General features: G+C 51.6%; 5 protein-coding genes across 5 annotated transcripts; 1 reads left to right on the top strand and 4 right to left on the bottom strand.

Moving 5' to 3' along the window:
- Positions 1 to 857: 857 nt before the first annotated feature.
- POX_b02139 (uncharacterized protein) lies at positions 858 to 3,242 on the bottom strand (the record flags this gene model as incomplete). The annotated part of the gene is made up of 6 exons (XM_050111054.1): positions 858 to 2,219; positions 2,280 to 2,372; positions 2,503 to 2,604; positions 2,662 to 2,763; positions 2,860 to 3,088; positions 3,169 to 3,242. The coding sequence occupies 6 exons, from the start codon at positions 3,240 to 3,242 to the stop codon at positions 858 to 860; spliced, it is 1,962 nt and encodes a 653-aa protein (XP_049971400.1).
- A 1,469-nt stretch (positions 3,243 to 4,711) lies between these two features.
- Positions 4,712 to 4,974, bottom strand: POX_b02138 (DNA-directed RNA polymerases I, II, and III subunit RPABC5; the record flags this gene model as incomplete). The annotated part of the gene is made up of 2 exons (XM_050111053.1): positions 4,712 to 4,885; positions 4,939 to 4,974. The coding sequence occupies 2 exons, from the start codon at positions 4,972 to 4,974 to the stop codon at positions 4,712 to 4,714; spliced, it is 210 nt and encodes a 69-aa protein (XP_049971399.1).
- Positions 4,975 to 5,291: 317 nt separating this feature from the next.
- Positions 5,292 to 8,135, top strand: POX_b02137 (uncharacterized protein; the record flags this gene model as incomplete). Its single annotated transcript, XM_050111052.1, has 3 exons — positions 5,292 to 5,581; positions 5,650 to 6,380; positions 6,442 to 8,135. The coding sequence occupies 3 exons, from the start codon at positions 5,292 to 5,294 to the stop codon at positions 8,133 to 8,135; spliced, it is 2,715 nt and encodes a 904-aa protein (XP_049971398.1).
- A 502-nt stretch (positions 8,136 to 8,637) lies between these two features.
- Positions 8,638 to 10,646, bottom strand: POX_b02136 (uncharacterized protein; the record flags this gene model as incomplete). The annotated part of the gene is made up of 3 exons (XM_050111051.1): positions 8,638 to 9,868; positions 9,924 to 10,367; positions 10,531 to 10,646. The coding sequence occupies 3 exons, from the start codon at positions 10,644 to 10,646 to the stop codon at positions 8,638 to 8,640; spliced, it is 1,791 nt and encodes a 596-aa protein (XP_049971397.1).
- An 869-nt stretch (positions 10,647 to 11,515) lies between these two features.
- POX_b02135 (uncharacterized protein) lies at positions 11,516 to 12,886 on the bottom strand (the record flags this gene model as incomplete). The annotated part of the gene is made up of 1 exon (XM_050111050.1): positions 11,516 to 12,886. One exon carries the CDS (start codon positions 12,884 to 12,886, stop codon positions 11,516 to 11,518), a length of 1,371 nt encoding a protein of 456 aa, XP_049971396.1.
- Positions 12,887 to 13,589: the final 703 nt, after the last annotated feature.

The following is a 13,589-nucleotide window of genomic DNA, read 5'->3' as shown; positions in this document are numbered from 1 at the left end:
TCTTAATTTCTCTTAATTTTTATTAGGGTTAAACGCGTTACCTACTTTTTCTACAGAAAAGTACAGAATTTCTTAATTATAGCGGTAGTCGTAATAGTAGCGGTCGTAGTAGTCGTTCTAGTCGTCTTAGTCTTAGTAGTCTTAGTAGCAGTCTTAGTCTTAGCAATCTTAGTAGCAATCTTAGTAGCAATCTTAGTAGCAATCTTAGTAGCAATCTTAGTAGCGGATCCTTTTATAATCGTATCGTAGGAATAGTATAGTCCTCTATCTTAGCTACCTTTATTACAAAACCCCTACGTTAGTTACTAATAAAGAGGGGAATACTTACGGCAGTCTGATCTCACTAGACAGGTCGAGTTATAGAGGAACTAAACTAAACCTATAAGCACGCAAGTCCTAGAATCCTCCAAGGTAATCGTGAGATCCGATATTAGGTACTAAAGGCAGGAATCAAAAAGAGTGTAATATTATAAGTGTAAGAAATCCGACTGTAAAGACTGTCCAGAATCCTCCGTCCAAACTGTTGATCAAAACCGATGATAATGATCCTAAAGATCCCGTAGCCTAGGTCTTAGATAACCTCCCTAGGCGGTCAGGCTATCAGGCATCTCTCACTACTAAACATCCACTAAGTACATGCAACCGAATCCCCCACTACAATATATATATTTAATAGGGTAGGGTCAAAAAAGCGGTCTGCACACGAACTTTTTAGCCCTATTGTATACACAGTTTTTGGAAGGGTAACTGGCGCTAGTAGTACTGTTTCCCTACCTACGTAATTATTTTGAGGTCATTTAGACAATCTTCAGTCTGATATCGTGCCGACTAGACAGCTTGCCTCTATTGATCTACCGTTAAGTTTGGATAACAACGCCCTTTCGACTCAGAGCTTCCTCAAGATGGAATCCAAAGACGAGGCGGTAAAGATCGCGTAGCCACGAGTATTGTCCATTTTGAGTCATGGTCTGACAGGCATGTGCCACATCGACAGCGCTGACACGGGCATGAAAGCCAGCGCTACGGAAGGCAGGGTCATACACCACGAGTTTCCGATAATTTTTCAGCAAGGACAGTTGCCACGGCGCGGCACCAAAGGCATCTGAAGGTAGGGATTTCACGAATGAGCTTAGAGGCTGAGAGGCTCCTCGCTGGTAGCCGCTATTGATCGCGGCCTTCGTGATCAGCACTTTGAGGCGCGTAAAATGAGGGTTCTCCGACGTAGTTGTCACAGTGTTTGCGGATGAAACTGTTTGCCCGGAGGAGCGGGACTTTTCAGACACATTGGACACACTGGAAGGCCATTTAGAATGAGGCGGGGTATGACCAGATCCATGACCCAGCACCAGAATGTTTGGGACGGATGCTTCATCTGGAGACGCCGTCGCAGTGTCATCAAAGATAGTCGTTGGGGTTTCCGGATTTGGCGTTTGGACTAGTGAATCATCGCTGTAGTCAATCTCGGATTGTTGAGACACTTGCTGGAATGCCTGGGCAAAAGTTGCTTGACTTGGGCGTGGAGTGCCTCGGTCCGAGCTGCGCATGCTGTGCAGGGTCCAGCCCTCACGAAATATGTCGCAAAGTTCCCAACATGCCTGGACTGCTGAGCCTAGTAGTTCCTCGTCTGGCTCCCTTCCTTCTCTTTTAGCCTGCCGAATACTAAATAGCATTTCAGCCAAAGCCCAACAAGCGCTCAGCAGGGAATCTGTTTCGGTCAAACGGGTCCTCTGCTTCATGAGCCGATGGCACAGAGTAATGTAGAAATCCAAGGTTCGCTCTCGAAATGCATCAGGGAGGTTGCGGTCATGTGTGTTGTATAGGTGATTGTTCAACTCAAAGCTCACTCGCAGTACCGAGTCGGTTGATTCACTATCGCAGACCCGCACCTCAAACAAGGCCTGGCAGAAATCTCGGCATAAGTCCAGCGTAGGAACGACCTGCGACCAATACTCATCATCGCGGGTGTCATAAAGCTTCTGACACAGTCTCCAGCAGGATCTCCACGCGTCGTCTTGCATGCCATCTTGGGGTCGGCCTCGGTTGATATAACTCAGATTAGACAACGTATTGCAAAGAGTCCAGCATTCAGTGAGAGCTGTGCGCAGGGCATTGATCTCTACGCCGTTGATACCAAACTGCCCTTGCGGGGTGTCACTTCCCATGCTTGGATTCATTGCCAAGTATGATCTAAATTCGCTACCTTCTGGGATGTCTTTCGGCTAGTTTGTAAGCCATTGCGGAGCAAGCACCATGAGGTTCCCGAGTTGCACTGAACTCACCTTCCAAACTACTTGAGCGCGTGCGTCGCCCGGATTCTTCAAATTCTTGCATTGTTTGTGCCCGAGGAGTCGCACGATCAGAAAAATCTTGAGCTGGTGGAACATTCGTGGTCAGCAGCGGAGGAGAGATCGGGCTCGTGCCGTTCTTGAGAGCAGTTCCTTTTATTAGCTTCGATTTGCAAGTATGAAAGACTGAAGGAGAAGGTACCTTCCTCGGTCGTACCGCGACCTCCAAAGTATCGACTGGGTGACTCTGTTTCGGCTCGGTTGTGGAGGGCGAGTTTTGATCTTCGCATGATTCCTCAGCCGTCTGTCCTAATCGAGACTGCTTGAATATCAGACATCAGCCCTTTCATTGATTTACAACCTGAAATAGTCTCACAAATTCGCCAAAGCCTGCGGGGGCGTGAATAACCGATTGTGGTGGTTCATCCTCATCGGATCGCGCGACTGGTCCCGCCCGATCCATTTGCGAAGTTTGGATCTAGCTTCTATTAGCACGCAATTTACGAGCTCGCAACATGGCGGGGAGGTGCACAACACCGTGAGGTGCCGGTGCAACCCCTATTCGGAGACACACTTTTAAGCCAAGGTAGGGTGATATTCCCTGTCTCGGTTCTGGCTCCAACGATGCCTGAACAGGCTGTGCCTCGTGATTGCTCGAAACGCCCTCGTTTGAACTCAAGTCACCGAAACCGATCTCCTGCTGCTCGTGTCTCTTTTGTGTTTCCCCAGCTGTGTTCGAAGCGTTTGACTTGTCGGGAAAAGCGCTCTTAACGTTTTCCGAGGTAGACGAACCCCTCGTCAACCTGCACGAAGATCAGCGATCACGGGACAGACACGAAATGATGAGTGTCCATGGGCTTAGGACATGCGATTTCGGTCTCACATTGAATCGGACTGGACAAATGGACTATGGGAGTCCCGATAAGGCAAGACAGACAATGGCGAGCTGACGGCCATCATGGCCGACGGCTTGAGCAGAGTGCCACAGCGGAAAGGATCGAGGACTCAACGGAGAGATCGAGAGGGGATAGTAGTTTCCACTGGCAGCCAATTTCACTCCTCTCTTCGCTTTTGAGAGTCAGCGGACACCTTGCCTTGACAAGCTCATCGGCCAGATCCCCCCGTTTTTCAAAGATCGAATACAACGCAGCCGGATATCGCCCAGCTGCCGTTGGCCTTTGGTGCAGAAAGATACCAACTTCGACCAGCCGACCACACAGGAGCGATGTAGCAGCGTCAAAGATTCAAAACGATCTCAATTTTCTTATGGATAACGGAGGATTGAGAAAAAGAGATCCGACCTGGCGCCTGGGGCGTGATGGACATGCATCTCGGGCATTTGTACTCCACTCAGACGCCGGCAAGCGGGCCCCAAGCTTGACCAGCTAGTCTCTATGGGGATGGAGGGCGCTTGCACCAGCACTGACCCCACGAATGGTGTTCGAGTCTCTGTCAACTGCGAACCTCTGGAGCATGAGTTGGATAACAATTCAGCTGGAACCTGGATTTCCGCAAAGGCTGGATGGAGTTGACAGACGACGCGGCAAGGGTTGTGGGGTCGGTGTTCAAAGCTGCAGGATACACTTCATTCACGTCACTGTGCCTCGTCGCTGTCGGCTATCTTACCTCGGCGAGTCCTTCACGGAAGTTCGCTTACAGAGTACTCCAAGCTCGAGCTAAGTCGGTTGCCTGCGGTCGAGGGAGTATTTTCGTCTCAAAAATGGTGAAAGACGAAGAGCGAACACTTCAATGCGAGTTAGCCCGAAGTGACTGCTCCGATCGATCTGGCAGGGAGCTCGTACGAGGCGTCATAATCACAGAAGGACATGACACGCATCAAATGGTAGGATGAACGCAAATCAATTTCTACAGGTACAGCGGCCTCCATAGACGCCAAAATTCATAATTGTGTATCACATAACGCCTTCCCAGATGCAAGTACGCCAAGTCGTTGCGCAGTCCGTCCCGCCGCCGTTGTTTTTTGGCTCACACTATTGAGTTGTCGCACCGATCTCGCGCTATGGGCAACAAACCTGAAGACAAGAAACAGGCGAACAATCCAATTGGCCAAGTTCACGCAGAGGTGTTGGAGATTGAGCAAGTCATCGGCCCAGAGGAATATTGGCAAAAGTCTGGCAGTCGAGTGTGCAATGAAGGCCGTGTTTTAAGAGAAGAAGCGAGACTCCAAGGCAACTGCCTTTCTCATGCCATCGAAGCAAGATTTCGCATATGTCTCGTAGAGGGTAGATCGATTATAGCGGTGATCATCGAAAGGAAACGAACGAGGGGACGTGGCTAAACCATTGCGCTTGCGCGATCCTTCTCCGCTGTGTTGTACCTGAATAAAGCGGTTAGATCTCGGTCGCCTTTCTCGGAGGATCCTACATACCGGAGAAGTTTCTCAATCAAGTCGACGTGCGTCATGATCATTCGACGGCAGCAATAGCGGCGGCAACCCAGCTGGTCCATCGCATCACTAGAGCGGACGTTAGAAGTTGCAAACTTGCAATATGATCATTTTTCCGCGATGAATGCACTTGCCCATCAGCCACACCCTGGTCGAGTAATTCCAGATACCGTTCCCAGAGGTCACCAACGACCTGCGTACTTGTCAGCGATCAGGCCAACGGAGTAGAGGGCCTGACTTTCGTACCTTCCCACAGGAAAAGCAGCGCACTGGAATAATCATGATGAGCTTGTGTTAGACCGAATCTGGTTCAAAAGGCAACTACACGACTGACAGCAGGATCATCCGAGCTTCAACTGAACCGATGAAACTTTTCCCCCGACGGCGGTCAGCGGAGCCCTTTTTTCTGCCATATCACACCGCTTCGTTTTTGCGTCTCCGGGAAAAAAAAAGATTGCGATAAGTCTCTGAGATTCTAGGCTGAATATTCGTGAATTGCGATCTTTTGTCTGAGAAGGACATGAAAAGGCGGGACACTATTGTCTGACACGAGTTTTAAGCGATCTTTCCTCAACGCCTCTAGCCAGGTCTCCTGCGCAATGGCTCCCAGTCAGTCGGCAAAGCAGCAAAAAAGATCGCGGGCCAGCGATGCCGCAGAAAAGGTGTCGAAATCAGGTGCGGAACGAACAAAGCGCCGGCGGACTTCCGACGTCAATGATGAGCAGAGTCTCGTGAAGAGCAATGAATCAGTGGCGAATGAGGCTACAGCCTTGGACGTGACTCTTTCTCGAGAACTCAAGGAACAAAAGAAAGCCGCGCCATGGTCATTTTCACGCCCCGTCGGGGGACGCTACCGGAACTTGGATCCAGTCATGACTGAGGACGAGGCGTAAGCACCCTGGTGAACTTCCCATTTTTCGGAGGAACATGTGCAGCTGATCATTTGATTCCGCTCAGATATCTATTTGTCGGACTTGACACTGCGGTGCAGGTCTTCGCTACCGCGACCTCCCGTCTCCTCCGAACTTTACAAATGGAAGCCGGCCAGAAGGTGGTCGGCTACCAACTCTGCCCAATCGAATCCGCAGTACTGTACATTTTCACGTCTGGCTTTGTGACGAAGTGGGATTGGGACTCTGGTAAGCGGCTTGCTCGGTGGGGTACCGATGCCACTACCGTTGCGCTTGACCTGTGCGTCCCCAAGAGCAGAACTCAACCTCTCTCATACTCTATTGTCACTTCGAGAGATGGGAAACGGCAGATCTTGATTAACGCATTGGGAGAAAAGAAACTTGCGGGCGTTTGCATCTTGATGACTACTGAGGCAATTAGCAGCATAAAGGTTGCATCCAGTGGCCGTGTTGTTGTTGCTTGCGACGGAGCTCATATTTTCCTGGGACATGCTTCAGAGGTCGATATTGAATCACCTGAGTCAGTTCAGTTCTCGTGGCGAGAGGCCACTCTTCCTGCTTCGGCAACGTGTTTCCACCTTCGGGAGAACTCTGATGAAAGCCAAGCTTCTTCCCACCCAGTGGTTGATCTTGCCGTTGGCCAGGTTGGGGGATATATTCTGGCCTACCAAGACATCTTGAGCACACTCTTTATTCAGCCTGGAGAGAAGAAGTCTTCGCCTCGCAAACTTCATTGGCACCGGGGTGCCGTAAGCTCCGTGCGGTGGTCTCGAGACGGTAAGGGTTCAGAGTGGTGCAGAGTAGGGAAACGTGAACATCGGCTGACACGGTACTTTAGGCAACTACCTTATTTCGGGTGGCCAAGAGTCCGTTCTTGTACTCTGGCAATTAGATACCGGGCGCAAACAGTTCCTCCCTCATTTGTCCTCCCCTATCTGCAATATTGTCGTGTCTCCGAGCGGCAACTCTTATATTGTCAAGCTCGCCGACAACTCGGTCATGGTGTTGTCTGCTCGAGAACTACAACCCTCCGCAAATGTGACGGGATTGCAACTAAGTACTGAAGTTTCGAGCTACAAAGATTCCTCTATACAAAGGCCATATGGTGCTGTGGCAACGTTGCACCCCCAGCACCCCGAGCGGCTGATGGTCACGGTGCCTGCGTCATACCATATCAGTCAACAGGGCCATCATCGTCCAAGCTCCGCTGTCCTGCAGACCTTTGACATTCGCTCAAACTACCATATCTCCAGACAAGCCCTGGCACGGACCAATGCCACCACGCTCGACATTGGCCCAGACGGCGCTCCTATCGTTGCCCCTGATGTCTCTCAGATGGATGTTTCACAAGACGGAAAGTGGATGGCAAGTGTCGACTCGTGGACGCCCAACCCGCAAGATGTGGAAGCTTTGACATACACAACCTCCCAGAAGGAGTTTGCTACCTCGCACCCTGAAGTGTATCTGAAGTTCTGGAAGTGGAACGCCTCTAATGATAGCTGGGAGCTGGTGACGCGGATCGATGGTCCTCACTTCAGGGATTCTCGAAATGCCGCAGTGCTGGGCCTAGAAGCTCGTCCGTTCTCACACGAGTTCGCCACTCTTGGTGCGGACGCATTTTTGCGTGTCTGGAGTCCTAGCTCCCGGCACCGAAGCGGTCTGACCACTGATGCCTCAAAGCAAAACCTGGACACCTGGAAATGTCGAAGTGTTGTGGACCTCAACGCTTTTGTCAAAACCAGCAATCAGACCGTTGAAGCAGGTTGCATGTCTTTCTCAGAGGATGGATCTGTTCTCGCTGTGTGCTTGCCATCTGCCACCGGAACCAGTGATGGACTTGTTCTCTTAGTTGACGTGCGAGATGGTGGTATCCATTATCGCCGAACGGGAGTCTTCTCCGGCAAGCCGTACTCTGCCAAATTCCTCGGGAAACACTTAATTGTTGCTTCTTCTGGATCCGTCTCCGTGTGGGATACGGTAGATGATGTGGTCAAGCCAATCAAACTCATCGAAAACACCAGCCCCTCGGAAACGCCCTTCCAGACGATGATTGCCGTAAACTCTCGAACAAACACATTCGCCGTTGCCCTCCGCAGCGGTGGCAGCTCGAGCAATCCTCAAAAGAAGCGTCGCAAGGCTCGGTACCACATCCAGATCTACGACGTGTCCTCGCTTGAAATGACATTCCGCGAAACTCTTGCATCCAGCCCGCTGTCTCTTCTCTCAGACACCTACACAGGCGACTATATCATCATCGACTCGACCGCCACCGTGCAACGCCTTGGTTGCCTGGAGAAGACGACGCAGAAGACCACTCAGCCGCGGGAAGTCACCAGCCAACTGAATTCAGGCCTCGCGAGCATCTTCAGTCAATCTCACGAGCGGTCGGCGGTCATTCCCGTCATTGAAGAGGATACTTCGAGCTCTCAGAACAAGGCACTTGCAACTGTCTTTGGAGAGACTCCGGCCTTCTCGCTACCTTCCATGAATGTGCTCTTCAGGAATGTAGTGCAGACCTTGGGAACAAACTGAAATACCCTTTGAGTTTTACAAAAAGCTTTCAAAATACCTTCTTTGTGATATATGTGAATTAAAGCGATTTTGAGGGACTTGGACGACAGCTTTTTTTGTAGAATAAACCATCCCTTATACTGTTAAGTTGGTTCTTCACATTGGAAACTTTCCAATAGTAGGAGAGTCTAAAGATTGGATGAATCACGAGCTCGGTAATTGTAGATCCGAAAAATATAAATCAATGAATGTTTTTAAGAGAATTTAGATAATGATCCAATCTCAAAATGCCGATTGGCAATTCAAACGCCGGCCATGGTATCACTCCCGAGACTCCAACACGGTAAAAACAAAAAGAAACAACCACGCAAACACCACCAGCATTCACCATGATAAGGAGTGGTACAACAACAATGATTATGAGAAAGAACACTCATAGTGATCGAAACCTCGACACTGCCATGTGCGTTCTCTTACACCGATGCAGGACAGCACAACAGAGCCGACAAAGCAGGTAGGGTCCTTAGATTTGACCCACCGTGAAAATAAATACAGCTTCGGCTTTTTTCTCGTGGACATGAGCCAAATAGGCATCCATTTCATGGTCTTCATCAATGGGGTAGAGCGTTTCGTGGTCATGCTCATCTTTATCCAAGCCCTCAATCTTACTCAGAATCGAGTAAGGGTAGCGAGACGTGATAATCTGGCGCAATTCCTCAACAGATCGGGTGGCCAGCTTTTCGATCCAGGGCTTTAGCGGTACCCCTTGTATCTGACTCTGAGGGCTACTCTGAAACCAGACGGCTGGATTGAGCATGGTCGAGTGAAGCATAGGGTCCATGTACTCAAAGGCGTTTCCTGCCTCGTGTGGTGCTGTTGCGTCCGCTGCATACGAAGCAGGATCGTTGGCCGCTTGGAGTAGGGACGGGTCAATTTGCATATCCCCGAGCTCGCTGGCCGAGATGGGAGCGCTGGCCAAAGCTTGGGATGCAAGCGTGCTGATGCCGTTGCTAATCCCATGATCTATCATGCCATGCGGAATGGGCGGGTTGCTGGATGACGGAGTTGCCTGTGATGAAGTCCGAGGGTTGGACCTCTTCCGTGCCGGGTCTCGCTTGGTCTGATCATCCCGAAGCCGCTTCATAACATCTCGACACAGAACTTCCAAGGCCTTTAACTTGGTCGTATGTTCTACAGTGCCTTTATCTCCGTCCAATATTCGCTGGAGCAGCGGGGAGCCCCGTATCCATCTTCCTTTCAGCTCCGCCCAATGATCATCGCCCGCCTCCAATTTGCTGGTGAAATGATCCGCCTTGAGGGTATCGTAAAAGGCATTTCGAATCTGGCGACTTTCTTCCGGGTTCACTCCTAACGCGTTTTTCGCTTCAGCCAGAGTCATCCGCCGCTCAAGGGTTCTCATCCGCTTCGTCACATCGGTACAGACGACATCCAGCGCCAGTGCTTTCGCGTCGCGCTGATTGGGCTCGGCACCAAAGACTTGTTGTAAATGTGGAGATTCTTGGATCAATTTGTCCTTGGCAGCCTGCCATCGATCCGGTCCTGCGACGGTCTTCTTGATAAACCCGGCCGCTTCGCAAATTCTCTGGAAGTGATCCCGTAACTGACGATATGTCACATTATCCAAGTTGAGATAGTGCTTACTCTCGTCGATCGTCGTTTCCGACGGGAATCGAGGGGGTCCGGGCGGATCAGCCGGCAAACCAGCCCATCCCCGTGTCCGACGACGTCGCTTCCTGGAGGCCCATCGTTCTGCACTTTCCGACTTGAGCCGATCCAAGCGCTCCTTACGCTTCGCCATCACCTCTGGTGACAGCGCCGATGACGGGGATTGCTCCGCTGCAGGGGGGAGGAGGCGGCGGCGGCGGCGGCGGAGGTCCAGACTCCACAGACATGGAATCCGCTCCTTCATATGACATCTCCTGTTTGTAGACTTCCTGCTGCAGGGCAAGAAGCCCCTCGTCATCCGGCTGTGTGCTATGCGACCCAACCGCCGATTGTGATTTCATGCCATTGGGAACGCGGAGCAGCCAGCGGTTCTTTGCACGCACACGCATCAGCTCTCTTTCTTTGATCGAGAATCCCTCTTCATTCAAGATCCGAAGCATGTCACGCTGATTGGTGTTACGTTCCCATAATTCCTTGACTCGGGCAACTAGATCGACGTTCTTATGCGCGGGATTTTGTTTCGAGGGGAACCCCCATCGTTTGAATTGGGTCTGATAAGCACGCTTACTATTTGGTGGTGAATTCAGAGAGCACGTATCAGTCGCCCGTGGTCAAGGGAGAGATAAATGAAGGGTGTAGGCAATCGAGGGAAAGACAAGACGGACAGCGCAAGGCTAGCAATCAAGCTCTCGGCGACATAGCAATGCTTTTGTCAGAACGGAAAGCTTACCTGGGGCCAAACTTGTAAGCTGTCCTCATGTATTCCATTATTTCCTCCAAGGATTTTCTTTCCTGGATATACATCTGGTAGCAAATCTCCTGCTTCCCAGCCCAATCGTACACCATGACGGCGGAGACGCTCCCTCCGCCCGGGGAGGTGCGTCTGGGCGGGAGAAAGAAAGACCTCGCGGAACGGTGATCGGTGGAGCTTTTGTTGCTTATCAGACGGCTGTCGGTTGTTGTCGCTGCTGTACGCCGTAGAGAATATGCAGCAAATTGAAGAAATCATGGCGGACCACAGCGGACACTCGCGCAAAATAGTCATGTGACTTTGTGCATCGGGATCGGCAGGGGTGTCGAGAGAGGGACTGGACCGTCACCACGGCTACGTACACACTGCACGTGTTTGTTTCGGTGTCGCGTGGGGTGGCCGCTTGAAGATATGAGTTGGTGATCCTGTAGATGCACGAGTACAACCGGCGTGAAGTTCTGATCATTCTCTATAGTTGTTTTCCACCAGGCGCCTGTCATACAACTAAAAGCTTTTGCTCGTCAAAACAATGTCATTCAAGTTTTTTTTATTTTTTATTTGTGAACATGTGTCATAGTCAACATAGATAATCATCACCCCGAATTGTGCGGAGCATATGTCTCAGAGCAGATGGTCATGATCAACCAAACCTGACGCTGGCAGATCAGACAAGGAGGATAAAAAAAAAAGAAAGGATCATAAAGTAGACTTCCCTCCAACGCCTCAAGCCCACAATCCCGCTTGCGCGGCTCAAAAACTCCGTCCCATGGATAGCTGCAGGTTTGCGCATATCACAAGAACACGATCGCTAGATGACAGGCAATAAAAGGACCAGCCATATGGTGATATGGGTTCCAAAAAAAAGAAGACAAAGGAAAAAAAAGAAAAGAAAAGGACATAAACACCGATAGGGGGGGGGGCGCAAGATCAAAACTTTCAAATTCCGATAATTTAATTCCCACCTTCAGTTGATCTTTCGTATTTTTCGGCGAAATTTGAAGACTCGAGTTCGAAGCCAAGTCATGAAAAGCACCCAGGTGCTCTTGGATTGCGACTTCCACGAGGGAGAAGACCGATCACTGCTGGTGATGTTCGGAGTACCTGCTTCGGGGGTCTTCTCTGAGAGGTTGACCGTCGAAGGGTGGGCGGATGTGGCCTGGCCCTCGGGTGAGTGACGCTTCACCAGGCGTCGCCCCTGTCGCTCTTCTGCCTTGAGTTGCTGTTTTTCAAGACGACGGGCCTTGGCGGCCTCCTTCTCCTCGAACGCCTGTCGGGCAGCCTGGATGGTTGCAGCCCGGGAGACGGGATCTGTACTGGTTCGGGTCCGGTTCCGGAACACGAAATCGAGAGAAGGACGCGAGCTCGGGGATGTCGTATCCACGGTGCTTCCGTTATCACGGGAATACCCAAATGAGGGTCGACCAGAGACGTTGGTCGTGGAGATGCCGGGCAGACGAGTAAAGGAATCGTCGTCAATTTGTAACGACGGTCGTGGGACTGTCGTGGAAGACGTCCGGCCGGTCCGATGCGACTCTAGCTCAGGGAGAGTCTTGATCGGACTTTCGGGTGTTCCGTCGCTCTCATTGTCGCTTTCGTGCAAGGAGGTTTGGTGGGATTGGTTGAGTGGCGGACTGTAAGACCGAGGAGTTGGGCGGAGCGGGTAGACAAATTGCGAACTGGGGTTTCCTCCGCTGGACCCGGTCGCGGTCGAGAACTGTGATGTGCCACTGATCGATCGATTGTGCATTCCTGGCGTCGCTCGGCGGTATCCTGCGCCCGTTATGGAATCACTCTGGCGGCGCTCCCGCTCTCGTTCGAAGTTGAGGTAGATTCCCAGACCTTCCTGTTCTGTGGAGGAGCGAGATAGGTCAATGGACTGAGAGGCGGATTCTTCGCGCGAGAGTTTTCGAAGCATCGGTTTGATATGCACCTTAGGCTTCATGTGCTTGCTCTTGTGGGAGCGGTGCTCCGACTGCTCTGCGAAGTCGTTGGACAGATAGCACGTGGAATCGAATTTCTCCACCGATCCACTCGCAGTCGTTGTAGGTGTCCGCCTCGACGGAAGAAGCAGGACCTGGTCTCGAGACTCCATGGGAGACAATTCCGCATACTCTGGGAAAGGGAGAGGTGCACGGGGCTCGGCTGACTCTCGATGTAGTGAGCCCGGCCCCGCATCATTCAGGTTGGCACGGTTTTCCAGACTGGAGGCTTTGGAGCCTTTGCGAAGGCTGCTGTACTTGGACAGCGGTCGTGAGGGCGAGTCGAATGACCACCGGGCCTTAGAGGTCGGCTGCGCCGTCGATTCACGACCCACCGGAGCGTCGCTGCGGGCCATGGCGACTGCTCACCCACCTTCCACACTCTTTCTCTGAACGGGTCTGCTTTTCAAATGCGGGACACACTGCGCATGATGGTTGATTTTTTTTCCGTCTCAGAGAACTTGGGGGAGGAAGTCTTTTTTTTCTCCCCTTCTGGGGTGGACCTGAGAACCGAGTGACAGAAGCGGGGATCCCGCAGAGAGGACGACAGCGTGTAGGAGGGGCGTTCACGATTCAGGAGGAAGAGGGGCTGGGTTCACAATAGGAGATGTGAGCGATCACGAAGACGAGGGGTGTGGCTTGACGCACAGCTGCATTACCGATGTACGATAAGCACCCACGCCAGGCGGATCGTCGTCGGGAGATGAGTGTGATTCCCACGTGGGTGATCAGCTGCAAGGGGGGAAAGAGAGGTAAGAGGGAGGAAGGAAGAGAGAGAGGGAGAGAGAGGGAGAGAGTGTGTGCAAGTGAGAGAGTGGGGAGGATCTCGTGAGATCAGGAGTTCTCTCACCAAACCCAGGAGAGAGAAACACCACCTTGATATCACCCAGCGGGAGAGATGAGAGCGAGGCAGTGAGAGTTGAGGAGGGAAAGGGTCGAACAATGCCTCGTTCGTGGAGAAGAGAAGGGGGGAAAATTCCTCTTACTGGGGGTCACTCCTACGAGTACGAGGTGATTACAGTAGTAGAAGTAGTCCCATGTCAGCGACTGCGCGTCCAA

This window comes from Penicillium oxalicum, chromosome II, assembly GCF_001723175.1.
Source record: "Penicillium oxalicum strain HP7-1 chromosome II, whole genome shotgun sequence".
NCBI classification, from domain to species: domain Eukaryota; kingdom Fungi; phylum Ascomycota; class Eurotiomycetes; order Eurotiales; family Aspergillaceae; genus Penicillium; species Penicillium oxalicum.
Note: the sequence above shows the minus strand (reverse complement) of the source record. Positions and strands in the feature narration are given on the sequence as shown.